Below are 27,736 nucleotides of genomic sequence, written 5' to 3'. Positions count from 1 at the left end.
CTCTCCTTGGACCAATCACTGTTGCTAAGAAGGCGGGGCATGCCCTGATTTGCCAGGCTGGAAGCACAAACCCAGTAGTTATCACAGCCTCCTCCAAGCTGGAAGCATTTGCTGGGAATCGGTACTTTGATTTGATCAGCAGGTAAAATGCACGAAGAGGAGGAGTGGGCCTCAGTACAGAAGAGGGGTCGAGCCCAGAGGTTTCTGGGCACAGCCATGTCTGGGGTGTCTGGAATTCTGCCCCTAGATTGTGGTCATCCCTAGGCAGGAAGTTACTAGGCAATAGTGTCTTTGCTGCAAAGGTGTCAGGAGAAATTTGCTCTTTTTTTCACATCCCTTTTGTCATTGTTTCCCTTCCTGTTGCCCTAGAATATTCCCAGTGCTGTTAAGGATGGCTTAGCTTATCGAGGCCGGATCTTCCTGGAGTTATTCACCAACCTCAGTCCTCATCAAGACGTTAAGAAGGATCTCTCCTCTGAAGTAACCAATATAGAGGTAACTACAGGAAAAGGTAACTCAGGAGTAAAGAGTCCCTCTGCCCACCCCAAATCTACTGCGGGTCCTGTTCCTGGCACTGCAGAGGCCCTGGCCACAAGCTGAATGACCTGTTGGGTACATGAGGATGTTTGGTCAACCCACCTGACTCTTTATCAAGCCCCTATGGGGACTTCATGCTGCGTCAGGCACCCAGTAAATACACGATGAGGTTTTGGTTTAAGAAATGTGTAATCTAGTTAAGGAGAAATTATGTTCTAAGGAGTTTTTATTTCTTCCTGAAGGCTGGGGAAGACCACTGATGCAGGAAGGGGCAGGAGGAGCAGTGTTAAGAATAACCACCCACTTATTCAAAAAAAATGGGAATACGGTCACAGGGAAGGAGAGCCTGAGAGGAGGGAGCAAGTTCCAGAGACCTTTTGGACACAGAATGATCCAAGCCACAGACTAACAAGAAATAAGAAATGAGGCCAACTGCCCTAAGCTGATGCCCATTTTCTGCTTCAGGTGGCAAGGTGGTCAGGGGTGGCATGCACCAACATGGACTCCCTGAAGGAGAAGCAGGCCTGGGGGGTGGACGATGTAATCCCATCTTTGACATGTGCTTGTGAGACATCCATGAAGACCAGTCCCCGAGGCTGCTAGACAGATGGTGTGTCGTCAGCACACCGGGATCTGAACACAGGGTTGTGGAGGAACTGCCTGGGAGGAGTGGGCTGGTGAAAGAGTGCCACAGCCTAAGGCAGGTTGAGGAAGAGGAGGGGCTTGCAGAAGAGACTTAGGAGGAATCTGCAAAGGAGAGCACTGAGGCAGCCCCCTGAAGAGAGAGTTGCCAGACTGCATGCGTGTGAGGGAGAAACTGCATGCAGACTGTGCATACAGGCAAGTGCATCGAAACTTGGCCAGAAAATAGAAGGAGACAAGATCAGGTGGTAGCTAAATAGAGGCTCAGAAGTGAGGAGGGTTATTTTTTATGACAGGGGAGACCAGCTAGTGAACAGACTGGGTGAGTGCAAGAAGAGGGCAGGGGTTGGCCACAGAAATAAGAGCAGCTGACATGGTAGATGGAGGACCTCGAGCATATGTGGGAGGAGGCGGTTAGAGAAGGGCTCAGAGCAGATGTGTGTGTGTATGCCACCTTCATCACACCCCTGGCCACACTCATTCCATCAGGGGAGGGCGTTTAGGCAAAATGGGAAGGGATGAGGTGGCCCAAGTCAGAGCCTAGTCTGGCCCTCTCTGCCTCAGAGGGAGAAGCCTCCTTTTCAGGAAGGAAAGGAACCACAGCTGACTGGGAGGAGGGGGCCAGGTGATAGAGGTCCTGGGAGGAACTGCCCTTGAGCGGGAGTCAAAGCAGGATTTGAAGGGGGCGGGGTTTCAAAGATGGTCACCAGTTCACCCTGAAGAGAAGCAAAGATGACTTTGAAAGAAACAGGGCACCTCATCTTTGCCTCCCTGCGTATCTGTGTAGCCTTGGCTTATGTACTGGGGATGTGGGGGTTCTTGTTTTAGAAGCACCAGAACCGCCAAAAGTATGGGCTGTGCGTCATCTTCCTTTCCTGTACCATGATGCCCAACTTTAAGGACCTGATCCAATTCGAGGTCAGCATTGGCCACTATGGGAACAAGACAGACCTGAGTTACAAGCCTCTCGTCTCAACCACACAGTACAGCCCAGTGATATATGATGGTAATAGTCAGATCCAACCAAAGAATAGAGAGCATCCACTGCATGCCAGGCTTGTGCTTGGCCCTTTTAAGGGTATTAGCTCATGGAACATTCATAGGTATTGTTAACCCACATGTCACACATGAGGAAAATGAGCTTCGGGGAGGTGAAGTCACCTGCCAAACATTGCACAGCTAGCAGGCAGTGAGCCCATGACAGGAGTTGAAAGTAGGTGTTCGTGTCAAGTCCTTCTCTACAGTAAGTTCCACACTACAACTTTGCCAACCCCATATTCTTCCCTACTACTCTGAACCACCCCTGATCCATCCATGCAACTATCTTCTGCTACTTGTCTTCCCACCTTCTATCCATCCATTAATCCACTCATCCACCCTTTCATCCATTATCTCCCATCCATCCACTGTCCCAAACAGCCAGCCTCCCTTCCATCCATTCATCCATTCATCCAATATATACTTATTAAACACCTATACCGGACACAATAGAGTAGCAGTTCTCAAAGTGCAGTCCCTGGGCCAGGCATCAGCATCCCCTTGGAACTTTTAGAAATGCAGATTCTTGGCCCCACCTCAGTTCTACAGAATCAGAAAATCTGGGGATGATGCCCTGCGATCTGTGTTTTGACAAGCCCTTCACGTGATTCAGATGCATGCTAGAGTTTGAGAGCCACTGTTCTAGACGAATACTGCCTCCCCTTCCACTTCAACAGCTTTGCAGTCTCATTGCCCATTGAGAGCCTTTCTGTGCTTAAAAAAACCTCCCTGGTTTTTTAAGAACAGCTTATTGAAATAGAATTCACACACCATACAATTCATCCACGTATAGTATGCAATTCAGTTGTTCTTAGTGTATTCACGGAATTGGGCAACCATCTCGTTGATTCTAGAACATTTTCATCGTTCCAGAAAGAAACCCTGTACCCACTAGCAGTCACTCACTATTTCTCCCCTATGTCCCCAAAGTCAGGCAACCACTAATCTACTTTCTGTCTCTATGAGTTTCCTATTCTGGACATTTTACCATACACATGGATTCACAATATGTAGTCCTTGGAGTCTGGCTTCTTTCACTTAGCATAATGTTCTACTTATTTTTAAATTATGATGTATACAAAAGTATAGTAAATGTATGTATACAATTTAAAGAAAAATAAAATGAGTACCCCTGAACTCACTACCCAGCTTAAAAGATAGGACATTGCCAGCACTTAGAAGTTCCCTGTATGCTCTTCCCACATCCATTTACCCACAAAATAAGCACAATCCTGACCCTCATGATAATCACTCCCTTACTCTACTTTTCAATTTTTACCACCTATGTAGGCAACTCTAAACAGCATACTATTTTTGCATTTTGTTCGAGTGGAATTTTGCAGTCTACATTCATCTATTTTCCATCTTTTGCTCCATATTAATTTTTTTCATGTTGGTGTGTGTAGCTGAAGTTCATTTTCACTTCTGTATATGTTCTACTGTATGATTATAACACTAATTATGTGGTATATGTAGACATTTGGGATGTGTCTTCTTTTCCTACTATAATAATTTTGTTATAAACATTCTTGTACATGTCTCCTGGTCTCAAGTGCAAGACTTCCTCTAAATTATATACCCTGGAGTGAAAGAGAGATTCAAAGCAAAAGTAATTATACCAAATTACACTCTCATCAGCATGATATGAGAATTCCTATTACTCCGCTTTCTCACCAGTATTTGATGTTGCCCAGCCTTTTCATTTTTGCCAATCTGATGGATGTAAAATGGTATCTTATAAGATCTTGATTTGCATTTTCCTAATTATTAATGGAGGATGAGTGCCTTTTCATGTGTTTACAAACATTTGTTTTTCTCATCTGTAAAAAACCTATTAATATGTCTTATCCATTATTCTATTAGGCTTGTCTTTTTCTTATTGACTTTACATTATATTTTCTGGGAACAATCCTTTGTCAATGGGTGTATTGGAAGTATCTTCCCTAAGTTTGGGGCTTTTCATTCTCTTAATGATGATTTTTTATTTGTTTAATTGAGATATTATTTGCAAACTATAAAATGAACATATTTTAAATATGCAATTTGATGCATTTTGACAAATACATATACCTATGTAACCACCATGGGCAGAAAGTTCCATCACTCCAGAAAGCTGCCATATGCCCCTTTTCAGTCAATCTCCCCAACCCCTGGGGGCAGTCACTGCTGTGCTATCACTATATATTTGTTTTGCTTTTCCTACAACTTCATATATGTGAAATCATACATACAGTTCTCTTTCTATGGCTTCTTTGGCTCAGCATAGTATTATAAGTATTCATCCTACATCTATTCACATAGACAAGTGTTTTGTTCCTTTTTATTTCTGATAGGTACTCCATAATGACCGTTTATTTCCCCATCCCCCTGTTTGTGGACATTTAGATTGATTCAACTTTTGGAGTATTATGAATAAAGCCACTATGAACAGTCCTATACAAGTCTCTCTATGAACATGTGCTTGCATTTCTCTTGGCTACATACCTACAAATGGAATTTGGGGTGTTTTTTAAAAAAATTTTGTTTACATTCATTTTATTTTGGAGAGACAGAAAGAGACAGCATGAGCAGGGGAGGGGCAGAGAGAGAGAGGGAGACACAGAATCCGAAGCAAGCTCCAGGCTGCAACCTGTCAGCACAGAGCCCGATATGGGGCTCGAACCCACGAACCGTGAGATCATGATCTGAGCCGAAGTCAGACACTTAACCAACTGAGCCACCCAGGTACCCCTGGAATTTGGGTTTTAAAGAGAATAACAATCTTCCAAACTGTTTGTATTATTTTACATACCCACAGCAGTGTTTGAGAGTTGTACTTGCCCCCCATCCTTGCCAACTTTTGATACTGATGACCTTTTACATTTGAGTCATTCTAGAGAGTGTGATGTACATAATGGTAATTTTAATTTCCATTTCTCCAATCAGTAGCAATAGTGAGTGTCTTTTCATGCTCACCTATATTTCTGTAGTGAAGGCACTGTTCAAATCTTTTGCCAGTCTTTCACTGGGTTGTTTGGCTTTTTACATTGCATTCCAATAATTCTTTTGTATTTTGGATACAAGTCCTTCGTCAGGTCTGTTTTGCTAATACTTTCCACTCTGTGGCTTGAGTTTTCAATTTCCAAGCAGTGTCTTTTGAAGATAAAAAGTTTCTAATTTTGGTGAAGCAAATAAATTCTAATTTTGAGGGGCACCTGGCTGGCTCAGTCAGAAGAGCATGCAACCCTTGATCTCAGGTTCATGAGTTCAAGGCCCAGGTTGGGTGTAGAGATCATAAATAAATAAATAAATAAATAAATAAAGTGAGATTATCTTTTCTTTTAAGTAATATACTATTTGGTCCAAGAAATACTGTCTACCTCAAGATCATGAGTATTCTCCTGTGTTTCATTCTACAAGCTTTATAATTTTAGCTTCTTTATTTAGGTTTATGATCTAACCTGACTTGATTTTTGTATATGGTGTGAGGTCAGGTTCTTATTTCTATAAAGATAACCAATTCAGTAACATTTGCTGGGAAAAAAAACTATTAATTCCCACTTACAATTACTCTGACACCTTTGTTGAAAATTGATTAACCATATGTTGTGGGTCTCTTTCTAGAATCATTGTTCTGTTCCATTGATCTGTCTTTATGCTGATACCACACTGTTTTGATTACTATAGCTCTAAAGCAAGTCTTGAAATCAGTTTGTGTAAGTCTTCCAACTTTGTTATTCTTTTACAAAATAATACAATTTCTGGCTATTCTGGTTCCTTTCCATTTTCATGTAAACTTTAGCATCAGCTTGACAATTTCTACAAAAAGCCTGCTGGAATTTTCCTATCTTCTTTGGTTCTAATCAAGTGTTTTTTATTTGTTTAGTTTTGGGGGTTTTTTTAGTATTATGCTCTATCTCCTCTCTGGCTATGTATCTCTGGATTATTTGTAGCAGTTGGCCAAGAGATTGCAATATTGATCTTTAATCTATCATCGTCTACCTTGAGTTAATATTATAACTACTTCACATATTTCATATAGTCACATATAACTGTTATATGTAAAATAAAATGCAATCATAATAGTATAATTGTATTTTCACCTTTGTTATTCATTCTAGAGTTGGTTTGCTAATATTTTGTTTAGGATTCTTGCATCTATATGAATAAGATTGATCTTTCTTGTAATTTTCTTTCTTGTAGTGTCCTTTGTTTGGTTTTTATATCAAAGTTATGCTAGCTTCATGAAATTGAATAGCATTTCCTCTTTTTACTCACTAGGAGCATTTGGGTAAGACTGTAATTATCTGTTTCTTGAAAGTTTGATAGAACTCACCTCTAAATATAAGCCTGGTGTTTTTTTCTAATTGATTGATTTAAATACAGATTTATTTTAATTATTCAGCTTTTCTATTTCTTTTTAAGTCAATTTGGTAGGTTTAATTTATCTAGGAATTTATAAATTCCCTTCATGTAAGTTTTCAAAATTTTCAGCGTAAAATTATTCATAGTATCTTTAAAGAATTTTTTTTTATTTTGGCAAAATACACATAACATAAAATGTACCATTTTAACCATCTTTAAATGTACAGTTCAGTGGAATTAAGTACATTCACAATGTTGTGTCACTATCACCTCTATTTCTAGAACTCTTTCATCATCACAAACAGAAACTCTACCCTTTAGACAATAAATCCCCTTGTCCTCCTCCCCACAGCTCCTGGTAGCCTCTCTTCTACTTTTTGTTTCTCTAAATTTGCCTATACCTCATATGTGGAATCAAATAATATGTGTCCTTTGTGTTTGACTTATTTCACCTAGCATTTGTTTTCAAGGTTCATCCATGTTATAACATGTGTTAGAACTGCATTGCTTTTTACGGCTGAATAATATCCCTTGGTATGTACGTATCACATTTTGTTTATCCATTCATCTGTTGATGGACACATGGGTTGTTTCCACATTTTTGCTATTGGCTAAATTGTTTTAGCTATTAGCTATTAGCTATTAATAGCTAATAGCTATTAGCTGTTGTTTCCACAGTAACTGTTGTGAATAATGCTGCTTATGAACATCAGTGTACACATACCGGAGTCCCTGTTTTTAGTTATTTAGGGTTTATGCCTAGGAGTGGAAGCACTGGATCATATAGTAATTCTGTTTAACTTTTTGAGGAACCACCAAACTATTTTCTACCATAGTTTCTTACTATTATCTATTTATCTCTGTAATATCTAAAAATAGCTGTCCTTATTTTATTCTTTGAGGGCATGGGCACACACGTGCGCTTTCTTTTCATAATTCTTGACAGACTTTTCCAATCTTTTACAAGTAATGCTGTCAAGATATAATCTTATTCACAGGTAAGTCACATGAGTCAGTATAACAGTAGGATAAATTTCCCAAAGTGAAATTGGTCAAAGTGTATTTGCATCTTGGCAGATATTACAAAACTGCCCTTTGTGCTGGGCATTTTCCCGTTTGCTGTCATCATCTCCAGCAAGGAGAGATTTTGCATGCTCTGTTCTATATCAAACTTCATTCTCGCCCTTCCTGGATCTACTCTGTATCTCAGAGCTGAACACCTGCAAACTATGCCAGCCGAGAGTCCCATGCCAGCTGATAAAAAGAGAAGATACTGTTGTTCTGTTATACCTCTTCACCTCTTCACTCTGTCTTTCTGCCTCCCCCTCTCCCTCCCTCCCACCCCTGATTCAGGAGACATCTCTGGAAGTAGCTACATCCCTTCAAAGATCCCACCTTTGGCTGGCCCCTCCTCCATGGTTCCAGCCTTGGCCTGGCATCTGCTCCTCTGCCATGCCGCCCACTACTGGCTGGACATCACCTTCTTAGTGACTCCAGCGCCCTGCACAGCTATCTCGATGATGAAGTGATATTGTGCACCTGTCTCTGGTCACACCACTGCCTCCATTTTGTTCCCTAGCCCTAGAAACAGAAATCTCTTCCTCCTGTTATTAATATGAGAATAAGGTCACTTTCCCCTTCTTGATCTCTTGGCCCTTTCAACACATTAAATTCCTTCTATTTCCAATATCTGCCATGGTCTTTTTCTTTTCCTGGCTGTACCCTGACTGATAATCCTCCATAAATGTTGTACCATTCAACATTCCCACCAGCAATGTATGAGACCCTGATCAGTCTGGTAAGTGAAAAGAGGCATTTTGGTGTAGTTTTCATTTTTTTTTCTGTTGGTATAAATGAAGTTGGGCATCTTTTCATATGTTTACAAGTCATTTGTGTTTCTCATTAATTTCCTGTTTATCTATTTTCTCTTTTATTCTATTAGGATGTTAGTTATTTTCTTATTGATTTCTAGGAACCCTTCATAGGTGAGGGAGATTAGGCCCTTATGATATGACCTGTAAGTATTTCTCCCATATTTGTCTCATATCTTTGTCTATGGTGTTTGGGATTTTTTTCCCATGAAGTCTTTTTTTTTTTTTTTTTATGTACTCAAATTACTTCTTTAATGGCTTCTGGTTTTTGAGTCATAATTAGAAAGGTCTTCTCCACTCCAGATTTATTAAGGAGAATTCTCTCATGTTTTGTTCTAGAAGTTTGTGGTTTCTTAAAAGTTTCATAACCAATACCTTCCCTTTTTCTGATATTTTTCCCCATAAATTTCTTGATCTTTTTGTCCAGCTCCCCAAATATCCTTTATTTTGCAAGTCTACTAACTTCACCAGGATATGTTGAAGTGTTGATCCTTTGGGGTCAGTTTTCCCTGGCACATGATGTACTTTTTCATGGATACAAGATTAGAATCTTATTCTGTTAGTAGTTTCTTTAGTGGTATATATATTTTTTACAGTTTTTTAATTGGATTGTGTGTCTCCTTATTATGGGGTTATAAGAGTTCTTTATATATGCTGGATATAAGTCTTTTATTAGGTATAAGATTTTCAAATAATCTGGCTTATCTTTTCATTTTCTTAACAGTATCTTTGAAGTGTGAATATCTTTAATTTGGAGGAAGTACAATTTTTTTCTTTTATGGTGTCATATCTGAGATCCCTTTCCCTAACCCAAGGTTATGAAGATTTTTCTCCCTATCTTCTAAAAGTTTTATACTTTTGGTTCTTATATTTAGCTGTATGATCCATTTTGAATTAATTTGTATATGAATGCAATTTTTCAAGCACCATTTGTTAAAAAGACTATCCCTAGGGGCACCTGGGTGGCTCAGTTGGTTGGGAGACCGACTTTGGCTCAGGTCATGATCTTGCAGTTTGTGAGTTCAAGCAGACTCTGTGCTGATTGCTCAGAGCCTGGAGCCTGCTTTGGATTCTACCTCTCTCTACCCCTCCCCTGCTCATGCTCTGTGTCTCTCTGTCTCTCAATAATAAACATTAAAAAAATTTTTTTAATAAAAATAAAGACTATCTCTTCCCATGTGAGTTTTCTTTAGATATATATATATATATTTTTTTAATGTTTATTTATTTGTTTTGAGAGGGGGTATGGAGGGGCAGAGAGAGAAGGAGAGAAAATTCCAAGTGGGCTCCACTCTGTCAGCACAGAACCCGACACGGGGCTCGATCCCAAGAACTATGAGATCATGACCTGACCCGAAATCAAGAGTTGGACATTTAACCAACTGAGCCACCCAGGTGCCCCTTTTTAGTTATATTTTTAAATATTCTGTCCCATTGTTTAGGTTTTCTACTTCAGGGGCTTCATTTATGGACTTAACAGTTTTCCTTGGTTTTCTTCTGTATCCATCATCTTCTCCTTGATCCTTTTTGACTCTTTATTTACATTTTATTTTGGTCACTCTTTTATTTCTATCCTTATTTCTATACCTCTCACCAGATTGTCTGCAGGGTCTAATCTCCCTTAGGCTTCTTTTTATGTTGTCTTCCTTCTAGGGTGTTTGTGTTTTTACTTCTACTTTTTGACTGCATTTTGCCAGCTCACATTTCCTCCTCTGAGCACTGAGTTTGTTCTGGGAGTGTATTTTTGCTGGCGCTTTCTGCACTCCGCTCCCATCCAGCTGTGCTTCCAGCTGTCTGTCTGGCTCATCGCTTCCCCGCAGGTGACTTCTGTTGCACTTCACCCCTTCCAGCTTCGGCTTTGAGGGCAATCATAGTTGCTTTTGGCAGTCCTTATGTGTATTTTGAGTCTGCAGATTATATCTGTCTCCTTGTTTTGCTGAAAATGGAGTTGTTTTCCTCCTCCTTGTTGCTTTTGTATGCCATCCAAGAGTAGAAGAAGAAAATTGCCATCTTGCATCTGCACATTCATATCTGAGAACCCCAGTCCTGGACCTCTGCTCATTTACCATTGTAATGATTCATTCAGTGCCAGAGTCTGCAACTAGGGTCTGCCAACAATTCTGGAAAATTATAAGATATTTTCACTTTGAAAACTACTTCTTCTCCTTGTCTCTTATAGCTCCTTCTCAAACGGACTCTATTCTCTGTGGAACTTGTCATTCTGTTCTTCATATTTTTAAATTTCTCTTCCATATTTGCCATCTCTGTGAGCTGCATTCTGCATAACTTCTAGATCTTCTTAGAAGGGCCTTAGGTAACCAATATATTTAAGATGTTTTGGCAGCCCACTTTATTCTTCCCCATAGTATTTTCTACCATTTGACACACTCTATTTTAATGTATTTTTGTCTTTTTTGCCTCTACTATTCTTTAAGTTCTTAAGTAAACTTTTGATTCAAGGGCGCCTGGGTGGCTCAGTTGGTTAAGCGTCGGACTCTTGATTTCGGCTCAGGTCATGATCTCACAGTTCATGGGATTGAGCCCTGCATCGGGCTCCATGCTAACAGCCCGCTTAGGATTCTCTCTCTCCTGCTGTCTCTGCCCCTCCCCCTCTCACGTGCAATAGCTCTCTCTCTCAAAAAAAATAAACAAAAAAACTTTTGATTCAAGTATAACATAGCTACGGAAAAGTACACAAAGCAAAGCATCCAACTCAATGAATTATCACGAAGCAAACACACCCACGTAACAACATTCAGACCATGAAACAGAGTCCTGACATCCCAGAGGCTCCTTGAGCCTCTCTACCCCCAGCCCCACCAAGGGCACCACCCTCCTAACCTCCATTTTATCTGGTGGTTAGGTTTATAAAAACAATCATATAGCATGCAGTCTTTTGTGTCTGGTTTCTTTTGCTCACCATTTTGTGAAATGCATTCACAAACCTAGATGATGCTGGCTGTAGCTGTGGCTTGTTCTCATACCGTATAGTATTCCTTGTGCAAATATACCATAATTTATTTTTTCCTTCCATTACTGAGAGAGATTTTGGTGGTTTCCTGTTTTGGACTATTATGAACAGTGCTGCCATGAACATTTTGCACCGTCTTTTGATAATGTTGTGACCCCTTTCTGTTGAGTATATACCTGGAAGCAGAACTGCGAGGCTATGAGGTGCGTGGGTGGCTCAGTCGGTTGAGCGCCCGAGGTTGACTCAGGTCATGATCTTGCAGTTCGTGAGCTTGAGCCCCCCTTTGGGCTCTGTGCTGACAGCTCAGGGCCTGAAGCCTGTTTCAGATTCTGTGTGTCCCTCTCTCTCTCTGACTCTTCCCTGCTTACGCTCTGTCTCTCTCTCTCTCAAAAATAAATAAACATTAAAAAAAAAAAAAAGAATGGTGGAACTGCAGGGCTAGAGAGTGTGTATATTGGTTCTGAGCTGCTTGTTTCTTGGAACTTTATCTGTAGGAAACCTTTGGGACTTTAAAGTTTCAACTCCAGAGAGGATTCCTTTGCTTCCTCCAGTTACCTGGGGCACTGCCAACTAAAGACCACTTTAAATTTTCTCCAGCCCACACAGGTGATATGAATGCAGAATACAACCTGTGTGAGGCTCCACTTAAAGTTACAAATGTTACAAATGAGAAAATGTCCTGCCCCCTCTACCTGGAGCTATGCTGGAGATAGGCCAGATTCCTCAGTGTTGTCTTCTGTGTGGTGGGTTATTTCTCCTTGACTGAGGGTTTAGGTTTTGGAGTGGCAGCTTTGCATGGCAGATTAGTTTGGTAAGGGCTGCCCTAACAAAGCACCACAAACTGGGTGGCTTAGCACAACAAGAGACTTGTTCTCCATTCTGGAGGCTAGACATCCCAAATCAAGTCGTTCTTTGTTTTTTTATTTAGTTTTTTACTTTCCTTTTGAGATTTTTTTTAAGTTTATTTATTTATTTTGAGAGAGAGTGTGAACAGGGGAGGGGCAGGGAGAGAATCCCAAGCAGGCTCTGCACTGTCAGCATGGAGCCCGACACAGGGCTCAAACCTACAACCCTGAGATCAAGAGTAACACACTCTACCAACTCAGCCAGCCAAGCACCCCAGGCATCCTTCCGATGGATCTGAGGGAGAATCTGTTCCCAGCCTCTCTCCCAGCATCTGGTGGTTGCCTACAGTCTTTAGTGCTCCTTGGCATGTAGACGCACCACTCCACCTCTGCCCTCTGTCTTCACGTGGTGTTCTTCCTCCATCCCTGTGTCTTCACATGGCTGTCCTCTCTCTGTGCCCCTCTCTTCTTCTTATAGGAACATCTACATTGTGTTAAGGCTCCAGCCTACTCCAGATGACCTCATCTTGACTAATGACAGTTGCAATGACCGTATTTCCAAATAAAGTCACATTCTGAGGTAGTAGGGTTAGGACTTCAACATATCTGTATAGGGGACACAATTCAACCCATAACACATGGGGTCTCCTATTAGACTGCCCACTGTGGGCAGTGCCAGGCTTTCTCTGCTGAGCCCCCTGCCCTGGCACTTGCCAAAGAGTTCTCCAAGATTTCCAGAAACTTAGAGGGCAAAAGTCAGCTTGTTTTTGCTTGCCTCACAGGTTTTCTGCTCTTACTTTATTTTGATTTCTGTAGACTTCTTTCCTTATATCAAGTCAGCAACACAATTCAGAAACATTTTTAAATGCATTTATGTTCCATCTAGCATTCCCCCCACCTATTTCAATAAGGAACATGGCCAGAGAACTCAGTTTGCCAAACCCATCACTGGCTTTTATCCATCTTTGCTCTCCTGACCCCACGCCTCTGCACTGGCAGGCCCTTTATGTTAGATGTCTGCCCACTCCAGCCAAACCCTGGGTCTGCCCTCTGCCTTGCAGCCCACCCAGAAGGGAGACCCTACCTCAAGTCATGCCACCTGCCTTGGCATCTCGCCTGAGGTTAAGGGCATGGGGCTTTGGAGCTAGACACCTGAATTATGATCACCTGGCCATGCCTAGATTTTCCCACATATAAAATGGGGACTTTTGAAAGGCGACATGACACCCTGAGCACAATGAATACTTGGTAAGGCCAGACATGTTCATCATAGTGCATACGTTCTCAACTGGCCACCAGCCCACCCTCTGGAGGGAGGGGTCCAATTAGGATTGTTAACAGATGGCAGGCATTCTTGAGGAATGGAGTAGCTCAGGGAAGGTCCTCTGAGGGGGCGCAGTAAAAGGGGACTTCCCACAGTCCCTCAGACACCTCCCCCGCCTCCCCACCCCCACCACATGTCTGTGTCTCAGGAAACATCTACCATTATGTGCCCTGGTACAACACCAAGCCGGTGGTGGCCGTGACCTCCTACTGGGAGGACGTCAGCTCCCGCATGAACTGCCTCAACCTCCTTCACTTCATTCGGGACCGCCTAGTGAGTGGTGCAAGAGGGTGCAGGGGTAGGGCCGGGCCATGGATGGGAGGCTTTGGAAACTAAATCACAGTCCTAGGGAGCCAGTCACTCTCCTTGCTCACACACTCCGCACCAATGAAGATGGAAGTGTCCGGCACTGTGCTAGATACTGAAGACCCGAAGCTGAATAAACATAGCGCCCAGCCCCACCACCGGGGAAGTCAGACATGCAAATAGCTACTATACAGAGGAGCTAGGGCTGGAGATACAGTACCCAGAGCTGTGGGGGCACAGAGATTAGGGGTGGGGGAGGGGAGACAAAGACAGGATAATCAGAGGAAGTGTTTGAAATGGAGGTGACATTTGAGGAGAGTCTTGAAGAATGAGGAGTTTGCTGGTGGCGTGGTGGGGGTGCAGAGAAGGGAACAATGTGCAAATCCATGTGACACGAAGTTCAGGGGTGGCGGGGACAAGGAGGTGATGTGGAAATAAGGCCAGAGAAACTGGAAGGGGTCAGATCACAAAAAGTGTTATGCATCTGTTAAGGAGGGAAGTCACTGAACAGTTTTAGGCAGGAGAGCCACCTTAGATAAGACTTGCTTGCACCTACAGAAGGGAAGCCCTGGGTCAAGACTATACCCCTTACAATCCTGCCCTATCCTTCCACTTCCTGCCACTTATTCTATTGGGTCATGGAGAGGGTGCGTGAGGATCCCAGCCTTGCAAGGGCATGTGACAGCTTTGGACGGATATCCTCAGGTTATCACAAAGGCCCCCAAGTCCTGACTGAAAACATCTCAGGCCAGTTGGCCCTGTAACCCCTCCCAGATGAGCCCCCATGCTCATTTCCTGTCTCCTGCTGGACAGAAAGCCAATCTGGACACCCTGAAGTCCATACGGAATCCGAGGGACCCCGCTCTGCTCCCCCAGTGGAAGAAGCTGCTGAGAGAACTGGTGGAGGACTGCAAGTAGGGGAGGAGTGCACTGCCCTGGGGCTGGGGCTGAGCCAGGTCAGGTTCACATGGGGTGGGGGTTCAGACCAGCACCCTACAGAACATCACCCAGCTCCTAACTCCTCAAGAAAGGGGCTCTGCTCAAATCTCTCTCAGGCTCAAAGTCCACAGGACATTGCTGCTTCTCCTCCCCCATTCAGGCCCTCTGGAAACTGGCCTTGGCCTCCCCACCCAGCCTTATCTGGCTGTCCCTATACACACACCTGATGCTCCTACCAACCCAGACCTCTCCCTGTCATCTTGACAAGCAGCTTTTTCCCTGCTGCTGCTCCTGTCCACAGTGCCCTCCACAGGGCTCTGCCTGTTCTGGAAGATGCATCGTAAGGCCTCTCCCAGCCCCAGCCCCACACCCCACTTGGATCTCCACCCCTACCCCCCAGGGCTTGGTTGACCCTTGTTTCTGGGCTCTCACCCACCTCCACAAGGGGCTCCCTGAGCACAGGCCTGTGGGAGGGGGTTCTCATGAGAACCGGTGGGCCAGGCCATCACGGGACAGGACAGGATCTCAAGTCTAAGAAGGGTACCTTGGCCTAAGGCATGGCAGGAGGTAAGATGGAGAGAGGCCCAGCCCCCTCTTTCCCGGTCCTGGCCACAGGCACCCTCTGCCCTGCATGACCCATCAGCACAGAGCCACCGAGCTGGACAAGAAGAGGTGGCAGCTCCGCAGCCTCCTCCTGCAGGAACTGGCCCAAAAGGCCAAGGAAGCCAAGCCCAGGAACATGGTGGCCACTGTGGAGAACTGGCTGTACCGCCTCAATGCCATGCTCCCTGAGGTAGGCGCTGGACATGCTGCTGGGGAAGGTGGGACTTGAAGCCTGCCACAGGCCTGACACCATCCCGTCTCGGCAGCCCCAGGTGAGCCTCCCAGATGTGATGATCTGGCTGATGTCCAAGGGGCAGCGAGTGGCCTATGCACAGGTGCCTGCCCATAGCATCCTGTTCTCCCCGACAGGGGTTCTGCACTCTGGCAGGTTCTGTGGGAAGACACAGACCCTCTTCTTGCAGGTGGGGAAGCTGGGAATCCTCAGGCCACCCTGTTCCTCGGGGGAGGAAAGGGCCCAGAAACACCCCAAGAGAGAAGCCCTGAACTCTTGAGGCAGCCCCCATGAGTCTCCCTGAGGGCATGCCCACTTCGTCTCTCCTGGACCCTCCACCAGATAAAGTGGGGTTTAAAGAGTCTCCAGAGGAAGGCAGGGGACAATGACCACCATCATGTGGTTAATGCCAAGTCCACATCCCTCATAAATGTTCCTCAAATTCATGTCTTCCCTCATCCTTACACTACACTTGGTCCAATCCCTTCTCATCTCCCCCCTGAACCACGATTGGGTGCTTTCCAAAATATTTAATGTTTATATGGCTTGGGCACCAGCCCATCATATCAGATGCAGGCCATACATAAGGCTGGCTGACCAGCACCCCTGCCCTGATGACAGCCACTACTCCCAGCCTTCTCCACCTCACCCCACCCCCACCCCCGGGAAGCAGGTGGGGAGCTCTCCCTCACTCTTGATGTCCTTGGCTCCCCATTGCCTTCTGGAGAAGGCTCAACTGCCCTGGCTGGGCCCCAGCCCCTTCTCACTGCCATAACCTCCTTAGGGCTACATACTCTCAACAGTCAGGCTACTCTCGGCTTCCCCGCCCCCAAACCTGCCTGCCCTGTGCCCTTTCTACCATTGTGGAAGGGCCCTCCCATGCCCATCTGAGTCCCTCATCCTACAAGAACCACTGAGACTTGACTCCTGGCTCTACCACTCACTGGCTTGTGTGACCCCAGACCAACCCTTGACCATGTCCAGGTCTCAATCTGCTCCTCTGTTAAATAGGCCTAGTGAAAATGATGCCCCACCCCACAATGGTAGTGTGTGAGGACCAAAGCATATGTCCATGTCACCACCATCACCACTCCTCTTTGGAGCCTTCCCAGGCTCCCTAGGTGGCACTGCCCCTCTCCCCACAACCCCACCAGCCTCTCTGTTATGCATGGGGCCACAGGTATAACCATCTGCTTGCCCTCTCCCTCTGGAAGGCAGGAACCCTGCATCATTCACTTTTAGCCCCAGCACCCTACTCAGTGGAAGGCCCCTGCTCCCAGGGTTCAGGGTGAAGGAGCAAGTGTGTGTCCGTCCCTCACCCGGGCCCCTGCCCTCTGGGGAATGTGTACCCCTGTGGGGTTGACCTGCCTCCGGTTCAGTACCCAGAGGGTGAAGGACAGAAGGACACGCTCCCGGCCCACCTCCGGGTCTGCATGTGGCTCGGCAACATCACAGACAGCAAGGATCTGCAGCTGCTCCGCCAGGGCGAAGTTGTCGTGTACGCGGAGACGGTAAGTGGCACCCGGGTAGGACAGAGCAGGGAGGTCAAGCTGCAAATAGCCTAGCACCAAAGGTGGAGAAAACGGTTACCAGCGGAATCTGAGGATTATGAAATGGGCGTCATCAGGAGCGGTGGCAGAGCCTAAAGCAGTCTCAGATGCCGCCAGCTCAGGGCATGTGCATGTAATGACAACAGGGGCAGCCAAGTGGTCCCTTAGGGCCAGTCGCTCTCTCGCTGATGGAGGTTCATGAAGAGTTTCTTCCAGTTCCTTCAAGGCCTGCGAGGTGAGCGAGGCTCCACTGGCAGGGGTCTCCTCTGTCACCCACATGGCAGCCTAGGACCCCTGCAGACTCCAGCTGGGTCCTCCAGGCCAGTCTGGTGGTTCTGGGTAGGGTGGGGCCTGGAACGTTCAGAGGAGCAGGAAATGAGGCATCTTCCCAGAGAACCATAGACCCACGGGTGGGTAAGCAGCCAGCCGGTCAGAGACTGCTCTAGAATCAGAGGAGGGAAAGAAGACCCTTGCTCCCTGAGGGAGGACATGGCTCAGAAGAAGGCTCTGAGGGCAGTGGGAATGGAGTTTAAGAGTTTTCAGCTTAATTTACCAAGTTAAAAACATACTTTCGTGGTGCCTAAGTAGCATGCTGTGAACAGATATACCCTAACATACATAACCAGCCCCTATGAAGGGCTGGGCAATGCCAAGATGAGTGGGGATTTAGGAGATGCAGGCAGCAGGGACTGTATGTCCAGCTAGGGGAATGTGGGGAAAAAAAGCTCAGAGGCTGCAAAGATGTGGCAAGTGGTGGAGCAGCATTGGGTTCCCCGGATCAGCAGCAACAGCACTAAGGGACCACACTGCAGGTGCCACCAGGCTCTAACACAGGCACCCACCCCACTCTACCGTTCAGTGGCCGAGCACCCTGGGGTAGAATTGACCTCTGAGCCTCAGTCTCCCTGCCTGTGAAATGGGACTGTGAGAATTACAGGGGACAGTTCATGTAAAACCCTAGACATGGGCCTGGCCCAAGGGGAGAGCTTGATGAACAGAGTCCGCCTGTGCTAAACGAGTGCCGTCGAGGGAAAGTGCTACCTGTGATAAGCTCTGGAGGTGCCTGGAGCCAAGTAGGGGAGCCAAGGAGGGGCCCAATGTCCCACTGTGAGCTGGCACTACAAGGCACTGACAGCTGCCCCTCCCCCAGTACGAGAACCAGGCCAAGTATAAAGATCAGTGGGGACAGCAGGGGCTGTACCACTGCCCCAACTTCTCGGACGTCATGGGGCACAAGGCCCTTCCCAAGGAGGATTTCAAGGCACCCCACGGATGGCACTGGAAGGGGCAGTGGACAGTGGAGCCTCAGAGGAGGTAAGGCTAGCACACAAGCCTAGAGCCTGTGTGCCCCTAGACGTGCAACCCTGGGGTGAGAGCTGTCAGCAGCAGCCCAGAGAGCTAGGCACATGGCCACTGTAGCCTGCTCCTGGGGGCCAGAGTGCCCACCACCCTACCCTGGATGCCAAGCCCCGCTGCCCAGCATTGCCCAGAGCAGGTGGGGGTGCCAGGTAGGGGAACACTGGACCCGCAGATGAGGACCCCAGGGGCCTGAGAGTTAAGGGAGATGTGCTGGGAACTTGGGGTCTCCCTGTCCCCAGACTCCTCCTGGACATACACATCAACAAGAGCCAAGTGCTGGAGGAAGTATATGAGAACCAGTGTCGTGACACCACGGGGACCTGGGTGCCAGCAACCATCCCCAACACGGACATGGTGAGCAGGGGCTGAAGCTGCTTCTGGGGATGTGGGGGGACAAGCAGTGCAACCAGGTAGGCGCCTTGGAAGCTGGGTTGTCTGAGTGGAAAGAGCACTGGACCAAGGGTTACCATCTGAGCCCTGCTCCCTACTCTGCGTGGGACCCTGGGTGCACACTGATGGGATTCTATCCCAAGATGGCAGGTAGAGGTAACTTCCATAAGACTGTAAGGAGCAGCATAGTGGGGCAGTGTTTCCTTCCTAGGCTTCTTTCAAAGGTAGCGCTTACCCAGCAGGAGAGAATCTGTGTGGGGCTAGTCTAAGCCCCATAATAGACTAATAGAATGTCCAATAGAACTTTCTGTGATGATGGAAATGTTCTGTGTCTGCACTGTCTAGCTATCGAATTGGCCATCGAGTACTTGAAATGTGGTACTTGTGAGAGTGAGGAACAGAACTTAGGACTTTGTTTCATTTTAATTAATTTGCATTTAAGTGGCCGCAGGAGGTTGGTGGCTGCTGCATCAGACAGCACAGGTCGAACCCATGTCTCATGCACACTACCCTCCCCTCCTCAGCAGCGACAGAGACAGGGCAGGCAGCAGCGACTAGCTGAGATCGGTCACACTATTTCCCTTTCCTAGTCATTAGTATGGGTATTTTCTATTTATGGTACTGCTTTTCCATAAAATCAGATAGTGACTTCCATAATTGATAGTGGCTATATAAAGTTTTCTTTTAAAAATATGTTTACCATTCCGGGGTGCCAGGGTGGCTCAGTCAGTTAAGCGGCTGACTTGATTTCAGCTTAGGTCATGATCTCTCAGTTTAAGGAATCGACCCCACATCAGGCTCTGAGTTTAAAGCATGGAGCCTGCTTGGGATTCTCTGTCTCCCTCTCTTTCTGCCTCTCTTCTGCTCACGCTTGCGCTCGCTCACTCTCTCTCTCTCTCAAAATAAACATTTAAAATAATAATAAATAAAAATACTTTTACTATTTGAAAAGGCAAGTCAGTAAAAGCATATTAAGTGGGTATGTGGGTGGCATCAGAAGTAGCAAGCACTATCTGCTCCAAGGAGAGCACTATGGCCACACTAGGTGAGCAAACATGTGGGCAGAGAGAGTTGGAGGCCTCTTAGCTCAGATGCCCCTGGCCCACCCTGTCTGTCCACCCTCAGAATGGAGAGCCCATGGAGTCCCGGGAGAATATGAAGTGTCCCCAAGGCTGGCACATTAAGGAGAACTGGGATGTGGAGCTGAACCACGCAGTGGACAATGAGGGTCAGTCCTCTGGTCACAGGCTGAGGGAAGGAGGCCCTGGAGCTGCCAGGGACTGACACTTCCCACAGCCTCACAGCAATCAAGTTCTCAGGTGGGATGGGCCTGAATTTCTGGGGGTCCCCCAGCCTCTGGAGAGTGGGGCCTCCACCCTTTCTATAGACATAGGCCCCAGTTTTGAAACAGGGCAGGTTGTAAGTGCCTCCTGAGCACTTTCTAGAAAGAGGAAATGCTCATGGAGCCTGGGTTCACCTGAGGTAGCTCCAGGGAAGGAGTGATGGGCTGGAAGTCTGAAGACCTGAGCTCAAGATGTGACTGTGCTACATGTGGGCTGTGTGACCGTGTGTGGGTCACAAGACATCTCTGAGCCCCAGCTTCATTTGTAAGATGGGCGGTTGGGCCCAAGCCATCCTGGCGGCCACCCCATCCTTTCCACACCTCAGGGCCCCAAAAGACCTGGACATGAGGGAAAGCATTTCCTCTCCCTTTAGCCTGCCTTCTGGGGCCCATCTCTCAGGCCTGTCCACGCCTCCCAGCCCATGGGCACTTGGGCACCCACAGGCCGTGACCCTGCCTCTGCAGGCTGGGAGTACGGAGTGGGGATCGAGCCGTTGGGCCTGCCCCAGGTCTGGAACTCGGTGGAGAAGACCTACTACACATGCCGCCGGCGGCGCTGGGTGCGTTTGCGCTGCCGGAACCACGGGAAGCTGGGCCTGGAGCAGGAGACCCTATCCTTCCTACAGCTGGTGAGGGGGCCGCCTGGGCAGGGTCCCCCCACCCTGTGCCATGGCGGGGGTGGTGACATTCTGCTCCCCTCCCTGCAGCACCACCCCAGCGCAGCCAAGGAGGAGGGGGGCTGGGAATACGGCACCTTCGGCTCCAAGTTCCACCTGACTCCTCAGCCCCAGAGCCGGTTCCGCCGCCGCTGCTGGCACCGCAGGCTGGTCCCAAACAAGGACAAGGGCATCGCACCCATTTTCCTGCTGGAGGGATCGTTGGTAAAGCCTCAGTGGGCTAGGTGACTCCTGGCAACGCTATATCCCAGAGCCAGGGCCCGGGCTGGGTGTGGCAGACAGCTGGAGATGCCCCAGGTTGGGGCATTGATGGCTTGGGGTGGGGGTGGGGGGAGTGTGCGCCCCAGATCCACACCCTCAGTCTATAAGGGGAGAAGGGTGACCTGGGCCTGCACTAGAGGAGACAAGAAAAGCACCCAAGAGCTTCAGGGAGAATGTCTTGGGCACAGGTTATGGATATGCAAGAGCAGGCTAAGAAGGAAGAGAACAGGATGCTGTCACAGGGTCTGAACAAATCATTCATGAGCTTCTGGAAGACTGCCCCACAGGACACCCACCCACTTGACCTACCCTTCATCTACTGCATCTTCAACAGTGAGCATTTGACAATGCCCAAAGTCTGCTTGGGTGGCTCCAGAGGCCTTGCATCTGAGGTCAGGGAGTGAGGAGGGGCCAATGTGGGGATCCTGGGGGCAGGTGATGGACGTGGCTCCTCTCTTACCCAGAGCCCCACTACTACCAGCTTTTCTGCTACATCTACCAGGCCTGGAACCGAATGTCCAACCAGATCCAGACATTCCAGGGTAGGCAACAGGCACCCCTTTCTCCCCAAGTCCTCAGGACGCCATGATGTGGCCACCCAGCAGCATAAAGAATTTGACAGGGAAGGGGGTGACAAACATGCAGACCCCTCCCCCCAGCAGGTCAGGGCCCTGGCTTGGGGGAGAGATATAAAAACAAGGAGTATAAGGTGGGGCTGTTCTTGAGATGTGTCCCCAGTACTGGGGATTCAAGAAGGGGAAGAAAGAGTGACACACCTGGGCACCACACGTCCCTGTGTCAGAAGATGGGGGGGGTGTGGGGAAGAGGTGAGGCGATTTCCAGCCATGTGCATGAGGAGCCTGTCCTTGGTCCTGTGAGGAGGACCCAGTGAAGCTTTCAGGAGAGATGTGTGCTCCTGCCCCGTCCTTTTGGTAACGCTGTTTGTAAGGAACCAAGCTGCTGGATGAGGGGCAGAGCCAGGGCAGGGAGTGTCTGCCGGGAGCTGTGTCCATTGGGCATCGGCGCCCACATTGAGAGGGCCACATGATGTCCCCTTATGCCACAGCCACTCACTGATGCTGTGGAAGGGCAGCCACGTGCAGCTGGTCCCCAGAACTCCTCCAGAGGAGCCACAGGACCTTCCATCTCCGTGCCACTCAGACCTCAACCAGGTGGTGTCAAATAGATGTGTGTGGAACCAAATGGTCCTTGGCCTCTGGTTACATAGCCATTTGCTCTGTACTTGCACTGAGGTGGCCTTCTGGGCAGCTGGCAGTGGCTGTGATTGCCCAGCCTAGGCCTCCCTGGTGTCTCGTCCAGTGGTAGCAGCTGCCAGAGACGAGCACCTGGCTTGACAAGCTCAATGGCAGGACCCCCTCCTCTCCTTCTATCCCCCAGGGCCCTTCATTCGGTTGGTCTTCTTGAACCATAGCCAGTGCACCCAAACCCTGAGGGCCTCTGCAGCCCCCACGTGGGCCCAGACGCTCATTTTCCAGCACCTCCTTCTGTATGAGAACCCCCAGGACACCGAAACAAGCCCACCACTCGTGGTGTTGGAACTGTGGCAGCAGGACTCTCAGGTAAGGTGGGCTGGAGTGGGCAGAGTTGCTGAGTTTTTCTTTTAGAGGAGAATATACAGAAAGGCCTCCCATGGGGCATGATTCACAGAGAGCAGTATGTCAACATAAATGTTGGCCCTGATCCTAGAGTTGTCAGAATCCCAGGGGAGGAGAGCCAGAACCCTGCCAGCTTGGCCTCAGTGTTTGGTGAACTTCCCTTTCCCTGCAGGGAAAGGAGAGCTTGTGGGGCCGGAGCATGTGGTCTCCAGTGGTCTGGCTGGATGCCCAAAAACGGATCCTGCCCCCGCTGAGGTGGCACCCCCTTGTAAAATTGCTAGGGGAGGAAGAGGGTGAGATCCTGGCATCCTGTGAGCTGATCCTCGAGACTGAGGTACTGAGAAGGAGGGCCTGGCTGGGGGTGGGGGAGCACCTTGCTCACTCCCACCCCACACCACCTCCCTGCCCCCAGTTACCACAACCTGTGGTCCCCAACTCCACCCCCCAGGAAAGGCCTGGGGCCTGAGGAGCTAGAACACCGAGCTTGGTGATGCCAGCCGGTGACGTCTCCCTAACTCCCTGCCTGCTGCTGCCCATGGGGCTCTGGAGCCTCCTCACTTGAGCCCTGCTAGGGACTTGATTTGGGGGTGGGAAGGACAAGCCCACTAGGGCCTCATGCTCCCTGCTCTCTCACCTCACCCCTTCAGAGTCTCAAAGAGAGGCCGCCCATCTTAAGTGTTCCCTGGAAGAATGGGATCTACACACTCCCCAAGAGCATCCAGCCCACACTAAAGAAAATGGCTATCGAGGTGATAATGGTGGGGCAGTGGGGAGGGCAAGCACCCCCCACAGCAGTCGAGTGCCGTGGAGGTCTCTCTGCTCAATCTCCTTGGGCCCTCCTGACTACCTGATCCAAAGCGTGGACCCCAAAAAGACACTCTCTGAGAGATGGAGGGAGACAGGGGAGGAATGAAGGGCAGAACCTCTGATAGAATAGGTTAAATTATTTTAATGACATCCTCTGTGGCAGGTCATAGACAAAGGGCTTTGGCATTCCTTACCACATCCAAGCCCCTCGATGGCCCTCTACAGTAGGGACCACTTTTCAGACAAAACTGAGGCTCTGAGAGAGCAGAGAGCCCATGCACAGTGACACAGGGTTAAGTGGCAGAGCCAGAATCTGGGCCTGGCCCTGCCTGACTCCAAATGACAGTAGCCTGGAGGTCCCCACGTCGGAACCTTTGTGCCCAGCCACAAATCTGGTCAGGTCCTCCTGACCCTGGAGACCCCCCCCGCCCAAGATCAGGCAACTCCACTCTGGTCCCCTGAAGAGGCCTTCATGAGTAACAGCATGGATGTTTTCTGGGGTGCCCAGTGTCTGTCACTTGAGAACACTGAATGACCATGGAATTCTATGGGATCTGAGTCACCAGTGAGCTAGATAGCAAAAGGGACACCTGAGAAATCTGGACCCCCCCCCCCTGCTACTCTGGGCCTTCAAGGCAGCCAGCCTTAGGGACTCACTCCTGACCAGTGACTGGAGGCCAGACAAAGCAGCAGGGGAGGAAGGACAATACCTAAGGGGCCCTGGAGGTCAGTGAAGGATATCACAGTAGCCAAAGGGCACTCCCTCACGGAGGCCTTGAGGACAAGCACTGATCCCTCACAGGAAGGGAGACCTGGGTAACCTTTAGACTCTGACTTTGTCCAGCTCATTCCCGGGCCCTGGATACTCCCTGATGCATCATCACTCCCAGGACAGTCCCCTCTCTCTGGCCAGGACCCCAGTACAGAGGCCCTGTCTGTCCTTTGCCCTGCCCCTCCTTCTCTGTTCTGGCAGATCCTGATCTGGGGCCTTCGGAACATGAAGCAGGTGCGCTCCCCCCAGCTCCTGGTAGAATGCTGGGAAGAGTCCCTGCAGACACAGCCCATCAAGGACTTCCAGACCAACCCCAACTTCACCCCGTCAGTCCTCTTCCTCACAGTGGTAAGGCAACCTCGGGCAAAGCAGGGGCTGGGGCAGCCCTCTCCCCTGGGAGGCCTCATGCCCGGGCCTCTCCTTGGGGCTGCAGTTCATGCCTATGGAGGAGGTCTACGCGCCACCCCTCACATTGAAGGTGGTGGACAGTCAGGACTTCGGCCAGCAGACTGTGGTGGGTCAGGCCAACATCAACTCCCTACAGCCCTACTTCTGCGACCCCTGGGCTGAGGACTACGTGCCTCCACAGCTTCCAAGTATGGCCCTTTCCCCCTGCCCTTCCCAGCCTCACCCCTAAGCTGGCACTGGGAGTGGGGGCAGCCCTGGCGGCCCTGCGGGGCTGGTGTCCCTCCTCCTCACCCTTCTTGCTGCTCCTGAGATTCATGATTGCTCTTTCTCCTCAGTGCTGTCTATGAACAAGTACCAGAAGGTGAGTAAAGGGCTCAAGGTCCCACCTTCTTCTACACCATTTACAGGGAGCAGCCCTTGTCCCCGAGGAGAAGCGGAGATTAAACAGAGTTCTGAGACATGTGCTCTCAGTGTACACAAGAACTCTAAAGCTGTGATTCCCAATGTGGACAGCATGTTAGAACAGTCCGAGAGTTTAAAGAAATGCTGTAGCCAGGCCACAGGATAGCTAGCGGGAAGGACCCAAGTATCAGCATTTTTTTCAAGCCCCACCCCTCTCCAGTGATTTCAATGTTTTCAAGGTTCAGAACTATCCCTTGAGAGCTGCACTTATCAAACCTGAATGCACAGGCATCTTGGGGACATCTGGAGCAAAAGCAGGTTCTGACTTAGTAGGCCTGGGATGAAGCTTCAGGTTCTGCATTTCTGGGCCCTCCCAGAGTTCCATCTGAAGCTGTGGGCATTGAGGATAAGAACTAAGCTTACCCTCCTTCTGGTCCCCAAACCCACGTCTGACGATCTTGGAATTGAAAGGACTCCATGAGGAGCAAGGGAGCCAGGGAAGGGAGCCCTGCCCTCCACTCCCTTTCTCCTCAGAAGTCAGGGATGGTGAGCGAGCCAGGCAGGGGACACCATACCTCACCCACTCTCCTGCTCTCACTTTTCAGGTCCTAGATTACCTCTATGAAAAGTTCTGGTTCGAGTCCAGCAAAGCTGAGGTGACGTAGGCTCAGACTCAGGGAACAAAGGAACGACTCTGGGCAGCTCAGGGAGGCAGGGGGCAGCATGACCCTGGGCAGAGGAAGGCCACTGTGCCTTCTCCCTGAAGGCCAGAATGACCTTCCCTGCCAGGACGAATACGAGCATGAAGTGGACTGGTGGAACAAGCTGTTCTGGGCCACAGGAGATGCCAAGTCCTTGCAGTACAAGCACAAAGACTACCACACCCTGAAGGTTTGGAGGCCTCTAAGGGGGAGACTGCTGAGACTTGGAATAAAATCTGCTGGCAGAGACCAGCAAACCTCACCCTGATTCCTCTAGGAACTACCAGCGGGGATGGGGGCAGGCAGGAGAGGGGGTAGTTTCCTTCTTGTCTCCCTAAGACTCCAGGCCACACCTCCACCAGCCATGCCTTTTTGGGAACCAGGACTGCCTCACCTGCAGCAGGAGGTGCTGACTCTGGGGCCACCGACCAGGCAGATGCTTTGAAGCCAGACCTAGGAACTGGTGGCCCCTCAGCCCCCTGATGGCAGGAATGGTCCCCCTCTGGCTGAGCCTGCTCTCCCCACCAGCCTGGGTCCATTCACCCTCCTGCAGGTGTATGACTGCGAGCTGGAGGCTGTGCCCGCCTTCGAAGGCCTGCAGGACTTCTGCCAGACCTTTAAACTCTACCAGGAAGAGCCCAAGTTGGACAGCCCTGTGGTAGGGGAGTTCAAGGTGCATGTCCACCCCAGCTGAGCTGCCCCTGTCTCCTGTGCCCCTTCTGTCACCAGAAGACTCTAATAAAAGCCCTGGCTCTCTATGCTCTGTGAGAGGATAGGGCAGGGAGGGCTTGAAAAACAGTTGAGGGAGCAGGGGAGCAGAAGGTGACCTATGCTGGGATTTAGAGTGACCTCCCTTTACATAGGATGGGCAGGGGCCTCCTCACACCAGCTCTGGCCTACGTTGAGCTCCCAAAACCTATAAGCCTTAGAGAACAAGTTCCAACCCGAAGGGATGGACGGGCATGGAATGGGGGTCCGCATCAGCAGAAACTGGAAACTCACCTAATGACTAGAGTTCTTTACCCAACACTCTTCCTAAACACAGTTGTCCCTGTGGAGTCCCTGCTGCACCCGCCCTCTCCTGTCCTTGCGGCCTTCCATCCCTGCCATCCTCAACACAGCCTGCTCTCGCTTGAGCTTAGACCAGGGGCACCTCATGGAGGGCTTAACAGAGCCGGGCCCGCACTGCCAACACCTTCCCTCCCCAACACACACACAGGGCCTTTTCCGCGTCTACCCCTTTCCTGAGGATCCAGAAGCCCCCAAGCCCCCTCGCCAGTTCACAGTTTGGCGTGAGAAAGAGGACTTGCCTCAGGAGTGCTTGGTGCGAGTATACATAGTCCGAGCAATCAACCTGCAGCCCCAAGATGCCAACGGCCTGGTAATGAGCAGCCCGAAACCCATGGTGTTCATGGTCCCCGGGCCCACCCAGCCCAGGTGCCTCCCACAGGGTCCTGGAGCTCCCTCAGGCTGCGGATACCCAGACCACCACCTCACCACAGGCTCCATCTGGTACAAGGGGCTCACTTCTGCCCCACCCCCACCCTCCCTGACCAACCTGGGCTGACTTTCCATTTCCTGTCACATTTCCCTCCCTATGACTGAACCCCAGTGTGACCCTTATGTGATCCTGAAACTGGGACAGACAAAGATTGGCAACCGGCACAAGTACCAGCCCAACACTGTGGATCCCATCTTTGGCATGTGAGCTGCCCCAACTCACCCAATCCCACACTTCTCCAGGAGTAAGCTCCAGAAGGCGAACAACTCTTGCATTTCTTTCTAACCTCTGAGTTCCT

At 49.0% G+C, this 27,736-nt stretch overlaps 2 protein-coding genes across 4 annotated transcripts in view; one reads left to right on the top strand and one right to left on the bottom strand.

Moving 5' to 3' along the window:
* The window catches only part of LMAN2L (lectin, mannose binding 2 like), a 93,647-nt gene that overhangs the window by 30,309 nt on the left and 35,602 nt on the right, over positions 1 to 27,736 (bottom strand). For 2 of the 3 annotated variants that reach the window (XM_047067649.1, XM_047067652.1), the window contains one exon: positions 16,256 to 17,553. The exons of the other annotated variant lie outside the window; for it this stretch is intronic. In XM_047067649.1, coding sequence (XP_046923605.1) covers positions 17,399 to 17,553 — 155 coding nt within the window. In that variant the 3' untranslated portion in view covers positions 16,256 to 17,398. Of the gene's footprint in view, positions 1 to 16,255; positions 17,554 to 27,736 lie in introns of those variants that run through there. 3 annotated transcript variants of the gene reach the window in all.
* The window catches only part of FER1L5 (fer-1 like family member 5), a 53,069-nt gene that overhangs the window by 20,616 nt on the left and 4,717 nt on the right, over positions 1 to 27,736 (top strand). Inside the window, exons 18-42 of the mRNA XM_047067638.1 lie at positions 370 to 495; positions 2,008 to 2,185; positions 13,721 to 13,845; positions 14,692 to 14,792; positions 15,433 to 15,610; positions 15,687 to 15,842; positions 17,032 to 17,163; positions 18,353 to 18,516; positions 18,801 to 18,915; positions 20,077 to 20,179; positions 20,759 to 20,944; positions 21,017 to 21,174; positions 21,420 to 21,564; positions 21,696 to 21,773; positions 22,630 to 22,811; positions 23,020 to 23,181; positions 23,495 to 23,596; positions 24,628 to 24,774; positions 24,860 to 25,022; positions 25,170 to 25,195; positions 25,842 to 25,892; positions 26,026 to 26,127; positions 26,491 to 26,610; positions 27,157 to 27,318; positions 27,550 to 27,641. Of these exons, the coding sequence (XP_046923594.1) occupies positions 370 to 495; positions 2,008 to 2,185; positions 13,721 to 13,845; positions 14,692 to 14,792; positions 15,433 to 15,610; positions 15,687 to 15,842; positions 17,032 to 17,163; positions 18,353 to 18,516; positions 18,801 to 18,915; positions 20,077 to 20,179; positions 20,759 to 20,944; positions 21,017 to 21,174; positions 21,420 to 21,564; positions 21,696 to 21,773; positions 22,630 to 22,811; positions 23,020 to 23,181; positions 23,495 to 23,596; positions 24,628 to 24,774; positions 24,860 to 25,022; positions 25,170 to 25,195; positions 25,842 to 25,892; positions 26,026 to 26,127; positions 26,491 to 26,610; positions 27,157 to 27,318; positions 27,550 to 27,641 (3,254 nt within the window). The remainder of the gene's footprint in view (positions 1 to 369; positions 496 to 2,007; positions 2,186 to 13,720; positions 13,846 to 14,691; positions 14,793 to 15,432; positions 15,611 to 15,686; positions 15,843 to 17,031; positions 17,164 to 18,352; positions 18,517 to 18,800; positions 18,916 to 20,076; positions 20,180 to 20,758; positions 20,945 to 21,016; positions 21,175 to 21,419; positions 21,565 to 21,695; positions 21,774 to 22,629; positions 22,812 to 23,019; positions 23,182 to 23,494; positions 23,597 to 24,627; positions 24,775 to 24,859; positions 25,023 to 25,169; positions 25,196 to 25,841; positions 25,893 to 26,025; positions 26,128 to 26,490; positions 26,611 to 27,156; positions 27,319 to 27,549; positions 27,642 to 27,736) is intronic.

Source organism: Lynx rufus, unplaced genomic scaffold, assembly GCF_022079265.1.
Source record: "Lynx rufus isolate CCGP_SWC_20201006 ecotype Redwood Valley unplaced genomic scaffold, mLynRuf1.p SCAF_8, whole genome shotgun sequence".
Taxonomy (NCBI): domain Eukaryota; kingdom Metazoa; phylum Chordata; class Mammalia; order Carnivora; family Felidae; genus Lynx; species Lynx rufus.
This window is presented reverse-complemented; position numbering and strand designations above follow the sequence as displayed.